The following is a 22396-nucleotide window of genomic DNA, read 5'->3' on the forward strand; positions in this document are numbered from 1 at the left end:
GATTTAATGTAATTTTTTTATAATATGAATAAAATTCTACTATATAATAAATTAATAAAATTTTTCTTTGTGATAAATCTAATTTCTTATTAATGAATGCTACATGTATGGAATAAATCAAATTATTTACATAATTTTGGATTTTTACAAAAAAAAATTATAAAAAAACGAGTTTTATTATAAAACGATTTAACAATTCATGTTCCTCTGTAGACTTAATCATTATGAACATGGTATATAGCTGTACAATACCTATATATACACACACTGAATTTATAATTTTATCCAAATATCGATTTAAGAAATTCTGTCCTATCTTCCGCATCCATCTTTTCTGCTTTTCTATTTCTTATCTCACTATCAGTGTCTCTTTGTTTAACTTCAGGCAATTTGAAAGTCGTTTCCCCTCCTTGTTTTTGTTTCTTAAGTAATTTCTTACTCCTATCCACATTATACGAGAAGAAGTTAACTTCTCTCTTAGCTTGTGCTATTTCAGTCAAAAGTCTTTGTTTATGCACAGCACGTTCGTATGCTAAGCGCTCGCTCAAGTGAATCCATTTAAATCTAAAAGTATAATATAAATAATGACGAGTAATATTAATAAAAATATATCTCATTATCTTTATTATCTATATATAGATAATAAAGATAATGATATATTTTTTTTGTTCTCGATGCTCACCTAGGCAAGTACTTTATATTCCATATAACATCAAAGAACTTGCTTTTCTTTCTCGTAGATATTTGAGTGTTGTTTAAGGTCGCAGCTACAAATTTTGCTACTTTCTTGCTTTCAAACTCTACCCAGCCTTCAGTGAAATGCTTGATTGCTTTTCTCCGCTTCTTCTTCACCGACTGTGCCTCTAAAACATTTTGATATCTTAAATAATCACATGTACAAGAACATATATAAATATATATGTATTGAAAAATAAAATAATTTTTAATTCTTATTTTTCTCAATATTTGAAAATTATTTTCTCACATTTATATCAAGCGATTGTTTAATCGCAAAAATAAAGTTAAAATTATTTATAATTAATGATATATTTAAAGAAAAATAAAATAATTTTTAATTTTTATTTTTCTCAATATTTGAAAATTATTTTCTCACATTTATATCAAGCGATTGTTTAATCGCAAAAATAAAGTTAAAATTATTTATAATTAATGATATATTTAAATAAAAATAAAATAATTTTTAATTCTTATTTTTCTCAATATTTAAAAATTATTTTCTCACATTTATACCAAGCGGTTTTTTAATCGCAAAAATAAAGTTAAAATTATAATTAAAATTATAATTAAAGATATATTTAAAGAAAAATATTTAAACACAAACTAACCATTTTCGTCGAGTTGTAAATACACTCTGTCCACTTTGCCATAACCCGAGAATATTTCTCGAATCATTGTGACATTCATATATTTCGGGATTGTTGACAAATATATTATTCCCCTTTTACCTTTCTTGCCGGGTTTTATCACGTTGTTCGTCTCCATGATAATATTTTTCAGAACGTGTACCTCAATTTGAAGAAAAACAAGTGAAAACGTGAAAGCTGGAGGGAAGGAGGAGCGAGCTTCAGCGCCACCTATCTTCAAACTCGGACGCGAGCGAATTAAAATCAATCACGTGACAAGAAATCATCGTTTGAAAATTAGGCGCGCGATGTGTCGGTTCTCCTTATCTTGCATTATAATCTATCAAATAAATATTAATTTAATCTCTATTTTTATTCTTATAATTATAATTTTTATATTAAAATTAATCATAATTAATTATAATTTTCATATTAAAAATTCATATTCAAAAATTTTCATATAAAATTAATTATAAATAATTTTAATTTTCATATTAAAATTAATTATAAATAATTATAATTTTCATATTAAAATTAATTATAATTTTCATATTAAAATTAATTATATATAAATTATATATATATATATATATATATATATATATATAAAACACAACGTGAAAATAAAGTAAACATAAGGTAAAATATTATAATGACAATTCTATCGCATCTATATCCATTTTTTTTTCACCATCACATCATTTTTTTTGGAATAAAAACACGTATTAAGGCCTTAGCAAAAAAAAATATAAAATATGTCTCAGCTAAGCAACATTTATATAACTGTTATATAATATATTATTCCCCTTTTAACTTTCTTGCCGGATTTTACCACGTTGTTCGTCTCCATGATAATATTTTTCAGAACGTGTACCTCAATTTGAAGAAAAACTAGTGAAAATTTTAGAAAAACGTGAAAGCTGGAGGGAAGGAGGAGCGAGTTTCAGCGCCACCTATCTTCAAACTCGGACGCTACATGTAACAATTATATTATTGAATGAAAAATTACAACTAACAATTATATAAATGTTGTAATTTCCCAATCAATAATATAACTGTTACATGTTATGTAACAGTTACATAACATGTAACAATTATATTATTGAAGAAATTACAACTAACAATTATATAAATATTATTCGACATTTTCTGATAGTATATTCAACAAAGCTGACCGCGCGAAAATTTAAAATTCGAATAAAAAATCTCACCCAATAGAACAACGAAGCTAATTCCTGCCTCGTCGAAAGAAATACACGATCCTAAGTAAAAAACAGAACATATTCCTCGCGACACCCGGCTCTATTGTTCTCCGCTTCCCTCCTCTCCCTCTCGCTCCCTGTCGCGAACGTCAAAATCGCGCGCCACCAGGCTCGATTGCGCAACCGCCGCGCGCATCGTGTGTACGTGTGCGACGCGTACACACGCTCCCCCATGTGTGCGTGATATTCGCGCACGATAATCGGCCGCCAATTCGCGGAGGGACGACGCAATGGATCCCTGAGTAGTCGCGGGCGCAGCGTCTTTTTTTCCGCGACACCGCGTATGCAACGGGGCTGATCTCGCTCGCGGCGAGCGACGTCAGGAGGCAGCGGGAGAGACGGTGAGCGGGTAAGAACGTCGTCGACGACGATCGGGCCGAACCCTGGCCCTGGTCCTCGCCTTCCGTCCGATGCCAGCCGAACAAAATGGCCGCCCGCGGGTCCCCGACGATGCTGTTGTTTATCCGTGAAGGCTGACGCGGGAGGCGAGAAGGCGTTCCTCGGCCAGTGGCGTCCCCCTCATCGGGACTCCCCGTCGTCGCCGGATCTCCCGTCGCTCGGACCGGCTCCCTCGAGCGTCGCAGCGGCTCACTTCCGCTTTTTTGTGCGCAGGCTACGTCAGTTTCCGAGTGGCGGTAGTGGTGGTGGTGATTAGCGATTGGCGGCGTGGACTTGGACGAACCTGAACGGGCCTGAACCTCGCAACTCGTCGCGTCGGGATCACCAGGTCTCGCGTCACCAGGACTCGTTCGGAGATATGCGTTCACCTGGAGGCGGCGGTCGGGAGGTCTCCAGGTCGGCGAAGAGGAGATAGTGAATTTTGGAGCGGAATTTGGCGCGCTCTAGGTAATTATAACCTAGACGAGCCCCTTTCGCGGGAATTCGAGGAGACACGTTGATCGCCCGTTGATCCCTTCCCCAGGTAGACCAGGATGTCCAGCTCGTACATCGTCGAGCCTCAGAGCGAGGAGAAGAAGGACGACACGTTGATAATCGTCGTGAACGACGATGGGACCTTGTCCGTCGACCAGGCCACTCTACAGAACCTGATAAGTAAGTTGGGAGTCGATCGAGAGTAGAGATTTTTGTATTCGCTCCGTGATACTCTATAGATCTCTGTATCGCTCATTGAACGTTTTGCAGTGACCCAATCGACCGCTAATGTTAGCGTGGTAAGACTCGGACAAACTGAGACAGATATGGAAAATGGGGATATAACCTTGACCGTAGATCCACCGCCATTTACGCATCCTACAGCGAGCTCGGTAAGCGCCAATGCCAGCACCGACTCGGGTGGGTTGGTAGATCCTTTTATGGAGATGGATCCGGAACAGTTGGAAAGATTAGAGACAGCTCTACAAAGCGAAGAGGCAAAGCAGATACTCGGGGAGAATGTCACTGCAATGCTTGGTACTTTGTTTATTATTTTTTTTTTTTGCGTTAAGTTTAAGCCCCTTTCTTATGATTGCGACGCTGGGTAGGAGTTTTCTGTTTACATTAGCGATTTTTCATTGTGTCCCGTCGATATAGATGTGCCCAAAAAATTTCTGATACTACACAAGTGCTCCTAATATTTCTTTGATGTTTAACGGATTGTCGATTTATCTTCAGACTTCTCCATGCATTTGTTTTCCTTAGATATGTTGTCGGTAGAAGAGCAGCAGAACACCATACGCTACAGTATACAATTGGATCATTGTTATACGAGCAGATTGTCACCCAATGATCCGATACCAAGAGATCCCTTACCGATTGTCGACGACTCGCCTGATTCTAATGATGTTCAATATATACATCAATCGTTGTCTCCTCGAACAAGTGTAGCATCTAATGAGGCGGAAAATGCTGGAGTTAAGAGCAAAATTATTGTAAAGAGTATTAGTGTAAGTGATCCTTGTTATTTAATAGAATGTCACTATGATAAAGGAGAGATTAATAATGTGTATTATTAATCTCCTTTTATTATATCTCTATTTTATCTTTATTATCTTACCTTATTATGTTTCAATAGGCACCGTTGCAGAACAAAATAAATAGACCGATACGTAAAGCCACTGTGTCCACACCTACAAATGTAACTGGGCTTTCTAGAGTTAACACAACCATTATTGGAACTCCCAAGTTATCAGGACATCATCTTGCGTCAAGAAATATAACAAATGTCCAGCATGGCGTAACTAAGGGTATCAATCTTTAATCTTATATTAACAATAGTTTAAAATTATTGTTAACAAGTATAATTTCATCATCAATCGCGTTTGTAGCACAAAGTAGGAATAATGAAGAGGAAGAGGGCGACGAGGCGACAGAATCATCCACAGAATCCTCAGAATCGGAACCACCGTCTGATAATGATAACGATTCGGACTTTGGCCCTCGCCAAACTAAAAGGGCTAATACCAAGGCTCGAGGGGGACGAAAAGGTCTTACTACCAGGGGCGGCAGCATGACAGCTGTTCGAAGAAGAGGTCAAAACAAACAGCTCGATATGGAGCAAGTGCGACGATTAGACATGGAAATGGCTGCTGCCGTTAATGCAATGAAAACTCCGGAGAAAGACGATAAATCAGGTGAGTAAAATGAATTGTTAAGAAAGTGAGCGATTCAACGGATTAAATAATGCAATTTCAATGTTGCCAGAGAGGTTTAGTCCAACCAAAAATAAGAGACAAATCAAAACCCTTGGTGGAAAGAAGAAAGAGGAATCATCATACATGGAAGTATCCCCGCCTGAGGAAGCGCCATACGAGAAACCTCTGCAAACGACAAATCAAGTGAAGGCGAATCTAATCAACGCCAATATGATCAAGGGCGATATGATTTTAACGAAACCTGGTCAAGGAAGAAGTAATCCAAAGGTTACGTTCGTTCAGAAACATATCCCGATGAAACCGAACGAATTCAAGAATATCGGGCTTAAGAAGCCCATGATGGTTCCTAAGGGAAAATCCCCTGTGAATCAAACGGGCGCAAAGTTCTTTGCAACCAAAGATGGAAAACTGGTACCGATAGCATCCAAAACGATGAGTCCGAACATACAAGTTTCCCCAGTAAAAACAACATTGACACAGCAACCTGCGTCACAGCAATCTGCACAGGTCGTGAGTCAAGGACTGCCGGTGCAGCAGCAGGCAAAAATTTCCCCAGCAGCCAGCAGTACTCCTTTAAGAATCAAACTAGGCGATATAAAAAGAGAAAAGCGAAAATCCGATACTAACGTGGACTTATTCTCGAAGGGGGAAGAAAATTCTGCAAAGTTTATAGAGAACAAGGCATTGGATGGTCAGAACTTTTCCAATTTTTATTATCAAATTAAGAGTGAATGGAAATGATTGAAAGAGTCTTTCATTAAATTGTACCTTTAAATGCTAAATCATTCTCTTACAGGCGCGAAAAAAATTAAAAAGGATACTCGGAAAGTTCCAGGATTTGTAGCCGATAGTCTGGGTCCAGCACTTTTTTCAACACCAGATATAATTCGACGCGTTGGTTCGAATAGCGATGGAAAAAGTGCGGATAACACTGCAACACCTACAACTCCGACAACACCTTCTGCGACAGTGGTGTCTACACCCGGATCAGCGACAATTCCCATGTCGCCAGTCCCTTCATTAGATATTGGCATTTGTGCTGGTTCAAATGCAGCACAAAACGTTGCTTCCAATTTTAATAAAAAGACAGTGTCCAATATTTTAGATCAATCTGCTGAAACAGAGTCGCAATTGAATCTCAATGAGAGTAGCAGTGTAATGCCAGGAGATGAAAACGAACAAAAATCGGAAATTAAGACACCCCTTGAAGAATTGCAACCATCACTGGATCCAGGTAAAACTAGATCTTGGACAAAGTTTTATTAATTTTGCATATTCCTCTAAGATTGTTATTTCTATACGCTATTTATTCACGAGTGATTTTTCTAAAACTATTGCTTATCTTTACATTTTCTTGTTAAAAGAAAAATGTGCCATTCTAATATATTTTAATGCATCCTATTATTTTTTTTATTGGATTCTTTTATTGTTTTTACAAATATTTTATATTATTTTATGTTGTCAAGGATCGCAATGTATGCTTATGTGAAATTTATGTTTTGCGGTACTATCATATGTTTTCTTAGCGCCAAATACTGCTTCATCAGAGGGAATTATTCAACCTGCGGTACCTAGTGTCTCAAATCATGTTTCTAAAAATAGTAAGTTTTATCATTAATTTATACTGTATTGACATGAAAATGTTACGCGTCTATATACATCTGTTTTTCTATACATTTTCTCTATAACGATAATTTCACCTTATTCTTTACGAATCTATATACTCTATTTGCTTTCTAAATATATCCCTTTTTTTAATTTTTTTCTTTTTTTCTCTTAAATATCATACTTATATTATTTGACGATAATTCATGAATGTATTCTGTATTTTTGTTAAAGGTGGGATTGAAGGGGAAGAACAATTATTTGCTACTTTAGAAATGGAAGCTAACAAGCCTGAAGAAGACCTTCTAGCTGAAGCATTATTGTTACAAGAGGAATTGACAGATGATTTAACTGAACATGTAAGCATGTTTAATCATTTTTCATTGTATAATAATAGTAAGTATAATATGTAAGTAAAATACATTATTTCATAATAAGTAAAACCTTCAAAAATAAATATAATAATATATGTATGTGTAAAAAGAATATGTATAGCGATATTTAAAAAAATATTGAAGTTTGGATTAGAATTTTAGTATGCCTTGTATAAACTTTTTCTCAAGGGAATGATATCAAGGTTCCAATAAAATCTGATTCTAGACTTTAATATGTAATCACATATTCTTTCAATGTTTAAAAGTGTTCTGGTCTCTTTTTGCTAAAGAAAGCCTACAATAATGGTAAGCAACACATACATATATACATAAATATTTATTGCAGTAAATACATAATGAACATAATAATAGTATTGATATTTATGAAAATTCTATTATTATACATTAACATTGTGAATCATTATGCATTGTTATTTTGATCATTTGTTCATTTATTAATTTTAGAAGGAAGAATTACTTTATTTCAATCGTTTTCAAATTTTAACATATTGACTTATTTTGGTATTTACTTATTTGCGTACATACATTTTAATAAATGTATGACAAATATCTAATTTTTATAAATATTTCTAATTTATAATAAATAAATATAAATTTATAAATATCTAATTTATATAATATATATAAATAAATTTATAAATATATAATATATATAAATAAATTTATAAATATATAATATATATAAATAAATTTATAAATATCTAATTTATAAATATTTTTAATTTACAAATATTTATAAATTGGATATTTGGCATGCATTTATTAATTTATTAAAATGTATGTACGCAAGTTTATAAATATTTATAAATTAGATATTCATTTCAATATTATATTTTGATGATTGTAAATTTGATTAAACAATTTTGTATATTTTGTATCGTACTAGGAAATATTTTCGTAATTATTACCAATAATTATACAATTTTCCCTACACAAATTTTAAAATAAAGAATTTTTTTTTTCTAATCCAATCCATAGACATATAAACATATAGATTGCTTATAAGACAGTGGAATCTAAGTGTAGATGTCCTGAAGGAAAAGAATAACATGAATTAACTTGTGTTTCAGAAAAAGGCAGAAAAGCAATTTATGTTAACTTTTTCTCTCAGGAAGACACTCTCCACTATTTTATTTTAAGCAGTCTATATGTCTATGACACTGTTTTATATTTTTTTTCGTATCGTGCAATATGAAAATTAATGAATTGCAGAAAGGACAAAAAAACATGAAAAAACACAATGATATTAAACATTAATACAAATGATTTTTTATTACTTTTGATCGTGTTAATATTTATGTTGATTATTGATTTGATTTGTTTATTGATCAAGTTTTTAATAATATTAAAATATTTTTCAATCCAGAAATTGAAACAACTTATTTCCATTCAGAGATTTTGTTCTAATAAATTATGATTATTAAAATTTAAATATTTTTTAAAAATAGTTTGTATAGAAAAATTGTTTAACAAAAAATGATCCTTTAATATCTCATTTATTTTTCATCTTTTCTTGTCTTTATCTGAATTGGCAAGATTTATATGGATAATAAATGAGGGTGGGGGAAGGGGGGAGGGGTAAACTCCGTTTTATAAGACTCGATAATAAGAATTGATTTAGTTAGTTTAATTAGTTTCTTTTCTATTATTTTCACGTTTTTTTTATATATCAATATAATAATTTAAGGAAATATAATTACACTTTAATCTAGTGACTGTTTGTGCTAATCAATTTTTTGGACTTTTGCAATAGCCAATCAACTTTTTGCTCCCTAGAAAAAATGTCGACATTTCATATCAAATTTAATGATTTCGGAAAATACATATTTTTTAATCTAATGGCTTTTTACCTTTCAAACACGTTTTATTTATTTTTGCAATAAACTTTATTAAACCAATAAATCCACTTCTCAGCAAAAAGTTACCAGATTAGTTATATTCTACTCTTGCCCCAAATTGCATGACATCAAAAAAACTCTGAAATGTCATTTTATATATGAGAACACACAATAATTATTCTAATGTTTTATTATTATTTTTTAATTATTTCAGTCATTAATAATAATCACGTTGTCTTTGTTCCTCCTGCCTCTCTCTCCCTCTTTCTCTCTCTCAAAAATATTATGAAGTAAAAATACTTAAGTAAAAATAATTAAAATTATTTTTCTCATTGTATATATTATATATTATATATATATATTGTATATATATTGTATATATTTTTCTCATTGTATATACTTGTGCAGAGCACGCTGGTCGATGCCACACCATCTGTATCGGAATCATTGGCATCAAACAACATGCTTATACCTCCATTAATAACATCCGAACAAGAATTAACTAAACCAGTGGAAACAGCAACAACGACACAGAATCAAACAACAAATATTTTGAAAGAACCGAGTAAAAAATCAAAGGATGATAAAGAGCCGATTCAGATCATTCGGGGTGGCCGTGTGATTACATTGCCACCCATCGAAGCGCCTGCAACTAGAAGCAAACGATTGCAAGCCAAAACTGAAATATCGCAGAAAACCCCTGAACCGATCAAGAAAATAGAAAAATTCATGTGAGTTTTCTCTATATTATGAGCAGAACTTGTGACTCCAACAGTAATGTACTAAAAGTGCAATCAAGGTTCTTGTGATTGTGACTCCAATGACAGTAATGTACTATAAGGACAATCAAGGTGTAGAATTTTTTTTACCTGTTCTCTATGCTCGAAGCTCAGGCTCAAATTCTTCCTCTTCAATTTGTGGCACTGACTATTTCATTGCTTATCCATGCTGCCAAATGATAGGCTTAAATTCGAGTCCCATTTTTGCCTCTTCCTTTCTGATTGGTCAGTCAAAAAGGTTGCAGTTCGAGTGAATTTTAGAAAAACGACCAACGGAAAAACGACCAACAATGCACAGAGAGAGAGGGGGCTTCGGAGGGCCTCCGCACAAGGTGTTCTGTATCGCATTACGTTACGTTAAGTATAGATTGTAAATTTAACTCCGTACGTAAACTTTAGTCAACGCACAGAAAAAATCGTAACGTAAAGAGGCATAAGGCCGCAGCACACACTTTTGCATAAGCTCATAACCATAAGCATAAGAAAATTGATTGGTTCATTTTCTTATGCATATACCTGGGGACCAATCAATTTCCTTATGCTTATGGTTATGAGCTTATTCAAAAGTGTGTGCTGCCGCCTATATCTTTAAAGATATGTCTTTAAAGATATACTCTTACGATTTTTTCTGTGCTTTAAAGATATGTCTTTACGTTACGATTTTTTCTGTGCGTTGACTGAAATTTAAATTTACGATCTATGCTTAATGTAACGTAATGTGACGAAACACCTTGTGCGGAGGCCCTTAATCGATTAACTTTGCCAGCGAGAAAGTTATAAGCAAAAAAATTTTATCTCGTGTTAATATATCTTGTATTGATATATAAACTTTTTTATAATATTCGATTAACTTACTTTTTGAGTATTCGACTTTATTATCTAAATTTTTTTTGTGTCAAAATGCAAAAAAGCAAAGTTTTTCGATTTTACTTTGAAGCACGTGTAACGATATTCCGATATTAAACGCAAATCCAAGAGGAATAATAATATTTTCTACTGATATTGTTTTAAAATACCTTGTAAATAATTCACTTAAATTATTTTCTAAATTTTTATTTGTAAATAATTCACTTAAATCATTTTCTAAATTTTTATTTGTTGAATAATTTTTAAAATACCTTGTAAATAATTTTATTTTCGAAAAAACAAAGCTTAGAATCTAAAATTCTAATAATTTCAAGAAAGAAAATACTGTGGAACTGATAAAGTTTATTTGTGATTATTTATATTCAAATTTGAATAATTAAATATAAAGGAAAGTTTTCAAAATGAATAACACTATAAATAATTTACTCGTTGAATTTATTTCACATAATTTTATTAAATAATTGGAGACCAGATAATTACTCGAAAGATCTAGTTCTAATGTTTAAAATATTATATTCGACAGTAATAATTGTGTTACAGTCCGCAAGTCCAACAACTATTACAAAATAAAGAAGAATTAAAAACGAATGAAGAAGAAGATGATGATGATGAGGAAGATGAAGAGGACAATTCAGATTCAGAAGATGATCCAGATCGATTGTGGTGTATCTGCAAACGACCGCATAACAATCGATTTATGATATGTTGCGATGTCTGCGAAGACTGGTTCCATGGAAAATGTGTACATGTTAGTAAGGCCATGGGTAAGTAATCGAATAATCTAGCTTTAAATGACGAGATGAAATATTTATATTTATATTTAATGATATTTAGTGATATTATACGCGATGAAATATTTATATTCAATGATATTATTTGTACGATAGGCCAACAAATGGAGGAGAAAGGCATAGAGTGGGTTTGTCCGAATTGTTTAAAGAAGAAAGCTGAAGAGGAAAAGGCAAAGTCGAATCCACAATCTGGAAAACAAAGAACAAAGATTGAACTAGTGAATGAGAATTCAACATCGCAGAAAGTATTATCAAAAGAAATACCTTTATCGAATCTTTCTGTTGACTGCGGTATTACTCCAGTTTCTGGCACGATGCAGTGTGTTGTATGTAAGAAGGAAGCCAGAAATTCTAGCATTTATTGCTCAGATGCATGTATTCTGGCACATGCTCAGGAAACTTTGACCAAGGATAAACCTGTACCAACAGGATCAAAAATCACAAAGTCGCCTGTAACAGAAACTAAGGCAAAACCAGAGGCTAGAGTGGTAGTTCTCGATAGAAAAAGTGGCAAACTTCTTACTGGTACGTAGATTACTTAATGTTAAATATTAAATATTAAATGAAAATATTATAACTTTTTCTCTATAAATTAATCGTACATTTTTTATTCTGCGTATATTTGTCATTTAAATAAGACTGAAAATTGATGAGAAAGTTGAAGATGTAAAGAGATTGTTAATAAGTTTAAAAGATAGAGATGTTTGATATATATAAATATTTATGTAAATTATCATTAATTCAGGTGCAGATGCTCCTACAAGATCTAATTTGCGAACATGGTTAAAAGAGAATCCAACTTTTGAAGTGATAGGAGCTAACAATATCAATACGCTTCAGATAGGTGGCAAGCTTGTCACGCAGATCCAAACATCTGGAAAAACTGTATGTATAAAATTAAATTAAATTAAATTAAGTAGTTTAAAATGGTACAATTATTAATAGCATGATATTAATCATATATATAGATAACTTAAACATATACAAGGTGGACCAAAAGTCTGGATACAGTCGAATATTTCGTATAGAATGCATTTTAGAACAAAATGCTTTAGACAAAAGTTGTAAGGATTAAAAAGATATATTTAACTGTAATATCCATTTGATATTGAGTATACAACTAAGAAAAAATATTTAATTGTTAATTGCAAATTACATATTTTTTCTTCGAAATAACTATGTGTTTTCTTTACACCAATTGATTTCTCTCATTATTTTGTACATAAAAGTATTAAGGTAAAATAATCGAAAAGTGAATATTTTACAAGATATTTTACGGTTTATGTAAAATTAAGAAATGATTTCAAGCCTCATAACTCGAAAAATGCTTGAGGGAAAAATATTTTATTATAGTGTTTTGGAAAGCTCTCGAAGTAAGCTACAAGAATATGCAATGAAAAATAGGGGGTTCCATTTAAAAAATTCAAGTTGACCTTGCTCTGACCTTGGCGACGCCACTCAATGTCAAATGGATATTACAGTTAAATACATCTTTTTAATCCTTACAACTTTTGTCTAAAGCATTTTGTTCTAAAATGCATTCTATACGAGATACTCGACTATATCCAGACTTTTGTCCACCCTGTATAAAAGAGATATATTATCAAGTTATTTGGATTTCTATCTAAATCTAAAAATCTTCCATCTAAATATAAATATATACAAATTTCTAAGTATAAGAGTTTGAAATGAATAAAAAGATACGCCAACTATATTTCCAGACAAAAATAACGCAACCGATTAAAGTGCAAACCATGCCAAAGATGATCTACACGAAGGTAGTTGGCTCGAAACAAACTGTTTTAGCACCCAATAAGAAAATTACAATAATTCCTGCTACGCAACAGCAAGCGAATGTGTCGCCGAGTAATAGACCAACGCAGATGAAACAAACAATAATCTCCACGACGCCGGGAAAGAGCCCTATAATATTGAAAACGACGATGCCGAAAAGTGTCGTGTCGGCACAAGTGAAAGCTCAAGCAGCAGCAGGCTCGCCGAAGCCGACGCCGATTAAGAAGCAAGAAATCAAACCATCGCCGTCGCAATCGAAGCTACAAATTAAGCCAACGCCGGTGAGAAAACCGGAGGCGGAGCCCATACGACTGAACATACGGAAAACCCTGACGGAATTATTATCCAGCCGTATAAAGGAAACCGAGGATTTGAAACTGACCGACGAGGAGATTGCCGACTTGGCCTTCAACATAGAGCTCGAAATGTACAAGTATTTCAAGGACACAGGTTCCAAGTACAAGGCAAAGTACAGGAGTCTCGTGTTCAACATAAAGGACACCAAGAATCTGACATTGTTTCGAAAGATCGCGGATCGCTCCTTGACGCCAGACGCGGTGGTACGATTGAGTCCCGACGAGATGGCCAGCCAGGAATTGGCCGAGTGGCGGGAGAAGGAGACCAAGCATCAGCTGGAAATGATAAAGAAGAATGAATTGGATCTGATGGCTCAGGCCAAGTCGATCGTCGTGAAGACTCACAAGGGCGAGCAAATAATCGAGAACGACGGCGGAATCGACCACGTCGATCCTAAGACACCGGTGCAGGATATCGTTACCGCGTTGAACAGCGGCGATAGCATAAGTTCCACGGTCGACGATCTGGAGAAGGATAAAGACAAGGAGGATAGGCTGAGGTCGCGAATGGACGCGAAGAAATCCAAGGGCATGGACGAACGCAGGAGGAAGGACAAGGAGAGGGGCAGGGAACGCGATGGCGTGAAGTCCAAGAGCAAGGATCGACGAGAGCGAAGCCACAGCCGGCACCGGCGTAGCCGCGATCGAGATCGCAGCAAAACGCGAGACAAGAGCAAAGAGCGAAAGTCCAGGAATAAGGAGAGCAGACGCGACAAGGATAGGGAGCGCGAGAAGGATAAGGATCGCGATCGGAATAAAGATCGGGATAAGACGAGCAGGAAGGAGAGCAGGGAGAGAGGCCGGCAGAAGGAAAAGGACAGGCACAAGAGCAGCGACAGCTGGATGAGGAACCGTAGCGAGAGCAGGGAGTCCAAGGACGTCGACAAGAAGGAGGAGGACCGTAAGAAGGAGACGGAGAAGAAGAAGGAGACCTCGCCGTCTGTAGAGAAGCCAATCGAGGATCGCCTCTGGCGACACATCGAGGACGAGGCGACGACGAATACGATCGATGGAAACGATTCCGACATATCTGACAGAGAGCCCAGCTCTACCGTCACGATCAAGACCCCCGACATAAACGAGGAGCCCGAGAGAGACAAGGAACAAGAGACGGACAAGGAGTCGACGACGAAGGGCGGCTGGCGAACCGTTTGGCGCGGTTTCGTCAACATGGTGGACGTTGCCAAGTTCTTTATAACCGCGCAGGAGGTGAGCGGCAACGCCAAGGACCTCATGGACGACTTGCCGGACACCGTCGACGTCGTCGGTAGGATCAGCCACGACACCGTGTGGGATTACATCTCCAAGATGAAGAGAACCGGCTCGAAGGAGATTCTGGTGATCAGATTAACCGCCGCGAACGACGAGGAAAAGATCCCATACATCACTCTGTACAGCTACCTGAATAGCAGGAGCCGTCTGGGGGTCGTGGGCAACGTGTCCAAGAATATCAAAGACTTTTACATAATGCCCTTCTCCAGCCAGAGCACGATACCACCAGTGCTCCTGCCGCTCACCGGGCCAGGCTTCGAGGAGCATCGACCGCATCTGCTTCTAGGCATCATAGTTCGCAACAAGAAGAAGCGACTGACGGCTGTACCGTCGGTCGCGCCTACGAAGACGTCGAAGAAGGAGTCCGACAGAAGTTACACGCCGCCCCTGGTGAGCGTCCCGAAGGAGAAGACCACGTCGCCGCCTCCGTCCTCGTCTCCCATGCTGTACAAGACTGTTTCTTTGGACTCGACCAAGGAGAAACCTGCCACGGTGACGCAAATGACCTTGGAGTCTCTCAACAAGGCGCACATAGGTATGTCGCGCGGGGTCATAGACACGGCGACGATATGCAAGATTGTGCCTGAGTTGTCGTCCAAGATAGACCTCACTTCGTCGCCTGGCAAGGTCGCGTTGGACGACGACGGGGACGAGCCTTACAGTCCGGGTGAGATGGACGACGACATGAACAGCCTGCAGACCACGACTGACAGCGCCGCAGGTATTCTGTCGTCCAGCAAGAACTCTACGGAGCTGCAGAGGAAGATGGACGAGCTGAATCGGCAGATCGAGGAGCAGAAACAGCAGATTGAGGAGCAAAAGCAACAGATACAGAGTATTAGCTCGTCGTTTCTCGACGAAACGACGCCGACTCTGCCGGTGAGAGTTTCCCTAAGATCCGTCTCTCGCCCTTTTGTGCTTATCCCGATGTGAATAAAGTTGATTTTGGAATTCGTCCGCTTCCCGACACGCTCCCAATCCCGTGCCCGAGCTGCTCTAAGATTCTTACTTCTGAGAAGATTTGGCTGAAATGACGTTTACGTCGTTGGAAATAATTTCAACATTTTTCGACAGGACAATCTGGCCATTTAGCAGATTTTTCGAGTTTCATATCAAGCTTAGTCGATTTAGTTCATTGTAAAAAATTGTATTTTCTATATTTCTTATTATTTTTAATCGATATTAAGATTCGTGTAATATCGAGTTTAGCAACAGTGAGGTAGATGTTGCTCTCAAAAATTAAATATATATGCAGAATTGTAACTCGATCAGCTAGTGTATTCGCTGAAGTAGAAATCAGTAGCTCTACAGGGTGTCCGATTTTAAAAGTTCCATCCTCGTAACTTTTTTAATTTTGATTGTAGAAAAAAATGTTTCAGACAAAAGTTATATGGCTTGAAGGGGGACATAAGATGGTGTCATTAGTTTGACGTTGAAGAATCACCTGAAGGTCACGTGAAGATCATTTTGAATTTCTTAAATGGGACACCCTATATGCTTTTGCATCTTCTTATAGTTCATCTCGAGAGCTTTACAAAACACTATAATTAAGTTAGTTTTCATCAAGTACTTTCCGAGTTATGAGGCTTGAAGTCATTCCTTAATTTTACATAAACCATAAAATATCTAGTGAAATATTCATTTTTCGATTATCTTACCTTAATACTTTTATGTACAAAATAATGAGAGGAATCAATTTGTGTAAAGAAAACATATAATTGTTTTTAAGAAAAAATATGGAATTTGCAATTAACAATTACATATTTTTTCTTCGAAACAACTATGTGTTTTTTTTACACCAATTGATTCCTCTCATTATTTTGTACATAAAAGTATTAAGGCAAGATAATCGAAAAATGAATATTTTACTAGATACCTTACAGTTTATGTAAAATTAAGGAAAGATTTCAAGCCCCATAACTCGAAAAATGCTCAATGAAGAAATACTTTATTATAGTGTTTTAGAAAGTTCTCGAGATAAGCTATAAGAATATGCAATGAAAAATAGGTGGTTCCATTAAAAAAATTGAAAGTGACCTTCACGTGATCTTCAAACGACTTTTCAAGGTCAAACCAATGACACCATCTTATGGCCCCCTTCAAGCCATACAACTCTTGTCTGAAACATTTTTTTCTACAATCAAAATTAAAAAAGTTATGAGGGTGGAACTTTTAAAATGGGACAGCCTGTATTTCCTTTCACCAATCATTTTCTTGATATATTTGAGAAGTTTAAAATATTTTTGAAGAAAAGAAGGGTATACGGAATGCATATTATACGTCTATCGATTTATATCTCATCGACTTTCATCGATATCTCTTATTCATTCATTCTATCATCATCATCTATATTTATTCCAGGGTTTGGGACTTGATCCACCCAGCAACGACTGCGAGGAAGCTTACAGCCCGTCAGATGCTCGCTCCTTTACGCCGCCTCCACCTGGAATCACCAAGTTTGCGCAGCCCATCCTCGACAAGGTCTCGGACATCACGATACCGCCGAATTTGCAAGAGATTCTGGCGAACGTTAAGCGACAGGAATCTTCCAAAGTGGACCCTTACCTTCCGTCTAAGCCCAGCGCGTCGTTCCTACCTTCAGCCGGCACCTCCCTCTACGCCTCGAGCACCGAGAGGTACTCGCCATCTTCTTCCAGGATCAGTCAGTCGGAGAAGGCGCTGCCCGAGGCTCCGAAGGAGAGCAAGAGCACGTTGAGCACGCTGAGCGATCTGGACCTGATCCGGAAGGCTGAGGAGGAACTGGCCGCTGTTGCTGCCGCGACAGCAGCAGCGGCAGCGATACCGAGCATGTCCACGCCAACATCACCGTCATCCCTGCTTGCGTCTCCCGTCCCGAATCTCGTCCTGGCATCGTCGATGAACGAGGCACCTTCGATGTCGCAGGCTCTTGCGTCTCTTCCCTCGGAGCCCGTCGTGGAGGCTTCGTACAAGCCCACTCCCTCGGACTCCTTCAAGAAGACCTTCGCCCCCGAGCAGCCCAAGCCGCCTGGCCTCGAAGACGAGGACTTTCCCGCCTTCCCCTCGATCCCACCTACGATAGACGTCTCCAAAGCGGTCGCGTCTCGCTCGAAAGCCTCGCCCAAGACTGGCATCGTGCTCAATGTCAAGCGGAACTTAAGCGACGACGGTAGTTCACCGCCGCCCGCTAAAGTACCGAGGACTAAGTCACGCTGGGGCCAAGGACCTTCCGAGTAAACGGTCGAATCGGACGGTGAAAACCTCCTAGAAAAAGACTTCTAGAATATGTATCTCGTTATGTGCGTTGCCCACTGATACTTTGAACGCTCCAAGAGGCGACAAATCATGAAACCACCGATTGTAACTTGTAACATAAGTGTACAGAAAAAGTGTACGAAGCGGAAATGTAGCGTTTCTTGTATGCGATGGAAGCTGGAGAGACGAGGTCAAGTATGTTTGACGCAGTGAATCATCAGTAATAGTATTTACCTAAAACATTCGTCGGAATAAATGGCAGAGACATTATACCCTCGACGAAGCATCAGGTTTAGATGTAGATAGGACGTCCTCGTGATGACGAGATTTGTAAGAAAAAAAAAAAAAAAAGCGTTACCCTGAACGAAATGTACCATCTATATCAGAGCTTTATGAAGCCCGAGAGAACGATTGTCTACCTTCCCTCCACAATTTTCTATCCCCCCATCCGAGACGAGCTTGATCGACGAGGGAGCCATCGTTCCATCCATCTTCCAAATCTCGCTGGGTTTACCGACGTGTTGCTACGTCCTGCACCCGCCGACGTGGAAAATCCAAAGACATCCATCTAGAAAAGTAATCTCTATTCGTGTTTAATCGCGTATCAAAAATAGAGATTAATCATATTAAATCATATTAATGAGACGTTAATGCGCGCGCATACATCTGCAGATTTATAAACGCTGTCGTTAGGGAAGAGGACAGAAAAAAGGCCACATCCACGTGCGAGTGAGATGTCGACTTTTCACGTTTACGCGCGACACGTGCGCGCGCATTTCACGCACGCACGCATGCGTAAAATTCTCGGATATTGTCACCGCACGCGTTATTATACATATATATATATATATATATATATACATATATATATATATATATATATAAAATATATAATAATATAATAAATTATATATATAATTAATATATAATTATATATAATTTATATATAATTATATATATATATAATATATTAATTATATATATAATTTATTATATTATTATATATAATATAGATAATAATATATATATATATATATAATGATATAATTATATATTAATTATATATTATTATATATATAATATATATTATTCTTGTAAATACCAAAGCGAAAGAGCGAATGAAACTCGATGATTATAAAATTGCGACACGTGGTGTCCGAGGGCGACTTGAACATGTATATACGTATATATAAGCCGAGTTAAAAAAAAAGGTCTCTGTAATATATTTTATTAAACTTCACACATATGTGGCCGTGTTAATGGTAGCCGCGTTTCTCTTACATGAGATTGGATATAGATGTCTGTGTTTTGAAAATTTCGAATGCGAAGGAATCGAGGGAGATTGGCTTTTCAAATCGCAATTGAAAGAAAAAAAGTAAAGGAATTAATGTACAATATATATGATTGTAAAATCGTACGGAGATGATAAAACATTTTTTAATATATATATATAATATATATATATTAAAAAATGTTTTATCATCTCCGTTTAATATATATAATATATATATATATATTAAAAAATGTTTTATCATCTCCCTACGTTTTACAATCATATATATTGTGTATATATATATATATATATATATATATATATATATATATATATACATACATATATATTTATATATTAAAAAATGTTTTATCATCTCCATACGATTTTACAATCATATATATTGTACATTAATTCCTTAATTTTTTTCTTTCAATTGCGATTTTTTTTTAATATGTATATATATTCCCAAACACCAAGTAACAGTTATATTGTTAGTTATAATTTTCCACTCGACAATATAATTGTAATTTAATACAACAGTTATATAATATGTAACAGTTATGTTGGAAAGTTATGTGGGAAATTATAATTAACAGTTATTATATAATTATTAGTTATAATTTTCTACTCGACAATATAATTGTTATTTAACATATAACAGCTTATGAGCAGGAAATTATAACTGCCAGTTATGTAATTGTTACTTGGCGTTTGCTGGGTTTAATATAAATGTGTGATTAAAAAAATATTTTTATCTCTCTCTTCTATGTAATGTAAAATTAATACTCGAATATTTCTTTAAGAAAATATTCGAAGCGTCTGCGGAAATCATTCTCGATTGAAAAACGAAACGTCATCATTTTTGTTTCACATCATTATCCGAATATCCGATTGATTCGAAGAAATTAATTTCATGTGCGACTTTTTTTCTTCCATTTGAAGAAGCGATACGATTGCGAGGCTGCGTTTTAAGGTGAACATTCTGTCCCAGCAAACACCAAATAATAATTATAATAATTATATAACTGTTGTAATTTCCCACTCGACAATTTAACTGTTACATAACAGTTATGTAATTGTTGCTTGGTGTTTGCTGGGGTACTTGGGCAAGCAGGGATGTACATAAATCGCGAAACGTTGCTCGCATCCGACCAAAAATATCGATCGCATAAATAGATGCATAATTTCGCTGTAAATTCGCGGCCAAGTCTGACGCGGTGCATTCGCCCTCGACATCGTGCATCTTCTATATATATACATATAATACATAGAATGTTAGAGCTGTAAGCGTTCGTCATTTTTCTCTTCCATAAAGCGTGAAAGCACTTGAGCTATTGGAATTCGATAGCATAGAGTTACTCTCGGAGCGGATATAATTTTGTATAAGTGGTCGCACTTGTAGGTGAATACAATAGAATCGAAATTTTGGAATTTACACAAGGAACGTTTGTATAAAATATATCGCAATCTCGGCGCGATTTTCTTGTAATTTAATTTTAAACAATTTTCAAGAATTTAACTGTTAAACTATTTAGTTGATAATATTACGTATTAGTTCTTTGAAGCTTCTTTTTCAAATCTTGATATGTTTTTACACAAGTTTTTAGGAGGAAATATTAGATATTTTCACTAGTATATACAGGGTGTCCCATTTTAATGTCCCACCCCAAATAACTGTCTTATTTTTAATTTTAGAAAAAGATGTTTCAGACAAAAGTTGTATGGTTTCGAGGGGGACATAAGATGGTGCTATTAGTTTGACCTTGAAGAGTCACATGAAGATTACGTGAAGGTCATTTTGAATTTCTTTAATGGAACACCCTATATATTTGTGCATATTCTTGTAGCTTATCTCGAGAGCTTTCCAAAACACTATAAATAAACATTTTTTCATCAAGTACTTTAACTCGAAATCGAATAACTCGAAAAGTACTTGATGAAACAATGTTTATTTATAGTGCTTTGGAAAGCTCTCGAGATAAGCTACAAGAATATGCAAAAATATATAGGGTGTCCCATTTAAGAAATTCAAAATGACCTTCACGTAATCTTCATGTGACTCTTCAACGTCAAATTAATGGCACCATCTTATGTCCCCCTTGAAACCATACAACTTTTGTCTGAAACATCTTTTTCTAAAATTAAAAAAATTATTTGGGACATTAAAATGGGACACCCTGTATATAATAAATTTTGCCTTTTGTTTTTAAGTTTCCTGGGCTTCAGAGAGAAGAAAATGTATCATACGTTTGTAATTTTCTCGCTCAATTAATTAAGAATCGCGTATTATGCAGAAGGAACGACTTTGTAAACGCCTCGTTCAAAGGTGACATCCGCGCAAACATTTTTTTATGTATGATAAAGTAGACGGCTTAAGTCTTGTTTAAGAATTCTTTAAGATTTGTAGAGCATCAGGCTATGATAATACTGAACTAATTTAGCGATTGAAGTTTAAAACGCGACTAATACAAGCGCAATTATACGCAGACATACACACATACAGCGTATAATACATTTACCCAGATTACTTGTATGTTGGTAGAGATTACGTTTAAGGATTATTTTAGAAGAATTAGCGATTTTATTTTAATATTGTCTCCTCCCCATGCATTTTTATACCGCGAATTTTCTGCTGGTAGCACCTCATTATTATTGTGTACGTACTCACTTCATTAATATCAATTTTAATTCTAATGCAGATTATAATGCGATTGTTGATTTGTTTAATTGTCTCTCTCTTCGCGCTTGAACAATATAATGCATTATGTAGCAATGTATTATGTGCAATGTCCGTTGATGTATTTATCACCGAGAGCGAGATATCCCTCGAGAAATATGTCATCGAAAATTTATAACGATTTTATAATTTCAAGATTGCACATAATAGCAGCATTTAACATTCACTGGAAAATATCTGCAATAAAAGGATAAGAAATAATATCAGTTTTTCAGTTTTTTCCCATCCATAATAA

General features: G+C 35.7%; 2 protein-coding genes across 4 annotated transcripts; one reads left to right on the forward strand and one right to left on the reverse strand.

Annotated features, from left to right (window-relative positions):
• Nucleotides 1–157: 157 nt before the first annotated feature.
• LOC105259545 (activator of basal transcription 1) lies at nucleotides 158–2363 on the reverse strand. 2 transcript variants are annotated; one of them, XM_011271534.3, is made up of 4 exons: nucleotides 2192–2363; nucleotides 1347–1480; nucleotides 683–863; nucleotides 158–564 (listed from the first exon to the last, which is right to left on the reverse strand). In XM_011271534.3, exons 1-4 carry the CDS (start codon nucleotides 2212–2214, stop codon nucleotides 282–284), a joined length of 621 nt encoding a protein of 206 aa, XP_011269836.1. In that variant the 5' UTR covers nucleotides 2215–2363; the 3' UTR covers nucleotides 158–281. The 2 variants fall into 2 exon arrangements, with proteins under 2 accessions (XP_011269836.1, XP_011269837.2); XM_011271535.3 differs by lacking the exon at nucleotides 2192–2363 and having other exon boundaries at nucleotides 1347–1706.
• Nucleotides 2364–2803: 440 nt separating this feature from the next.
• LOC105259546 (death-inducer obliterator 1) lies at nucleotides 2804–18545 on the forward strand. Of its 2 annotated transcripts, none has more exons than XM_011271536.3 (17): nucleotides 2804–2975; nucleotides 3239–3472; nucleotides 3549–3679; nucleotides 3770–4036; nucleotides 4265–4509; nucleotides 4638–4809; nucleotides 4891–5196; nucleotides 5267–5908; nucleotides 6014–6451; nucleotides 6744–6818; nucleotides 7057–7181; nucleotides 9464–9786; nucleotides 11242–11465; nucleotides 11589–12017; nucleotides 12238–12377; nucleotides 13214–15793; nucleotides 17276–18545. In XM_011271536.3, exons 3-17 carry the CDS (start codon nucleotides 3559–3561, stop codon nucleotides 18128–18130), a joined length of 6942 nt encoding a protein of 2313 aa, XP_011269838.2. In that variant the 5' UTR covers nucleotides 2804–2975; nucleotides 3239–3472; nucleotides 3549–3558; the 3' UTR covers nucleotides 18131–18545. The 2 variants fall into 2 exon arrangements, with proteins under 2 accessions (XP_011269838.2, XP_011269839.2); XM_011271537.3 differs by having other exon boundaries at nucleotides 2827–2967.
• The last annotated feature ends 3851 nt before the right edge of the window (nucleotides 18546–22396 follow it).

The sequence above is a fragment of the Camponotus floridanus genome, unplaced genomic scaffold, assembly GCF_003227725.1.
Source record: "Camponotus floridanus strain SB8 unplaced genomic scaffold, Cflo_v7.5 scaffold32, whole genome shotgun sequence".
Lineage (NCBI taxonomy): Eukaryota > Metazoa > Arthropoda > Insecta > Hymenoptera > Formicidae > Camponotus > Camponotus floridanus.

Coding starts and splice junctions, on each gene's coding strand:
- LOC105259545 (XM_011271534.3), bottom strand. CDS start 2,214: ATGGAGACGAACAACGTGGTAAA. Junction 1,481..2,191: donor GAGACGAACAACGTGGTAAA/ATCCGGCAAGAA, acceptor CAACGTGATAAA/ACCCGGCAAGAAAGGTAAAA. Junction 565..682: donor AATATAAAGTACTTGCCTAG/GTGAGCATCGAG, acceptor TTATACTTTTAG/ATTTAAATGGATTCACTTGA.
- LOC105259546 (XM_011271536.3), top strand. CDS start 3,559: ATGTCCAGCTCGTACATCGTCGAGCCTCAGAGCGAGGAGAAGAAGGAC. Junction 5,909..6,013: donor AGAGAACAAGGCATTGGATG/GTCAGAACTTTT, acceptor ATTCTCTTACAG/GCGCGAAAAAAATTAAAAAG. Junction 7,182..9,463: donor CAGATGATTTAACTGAACAT/GTAAGCATGTTT, acceptor ATACTTGTGCAG/AGCACGCTGGTCGATGCCAC.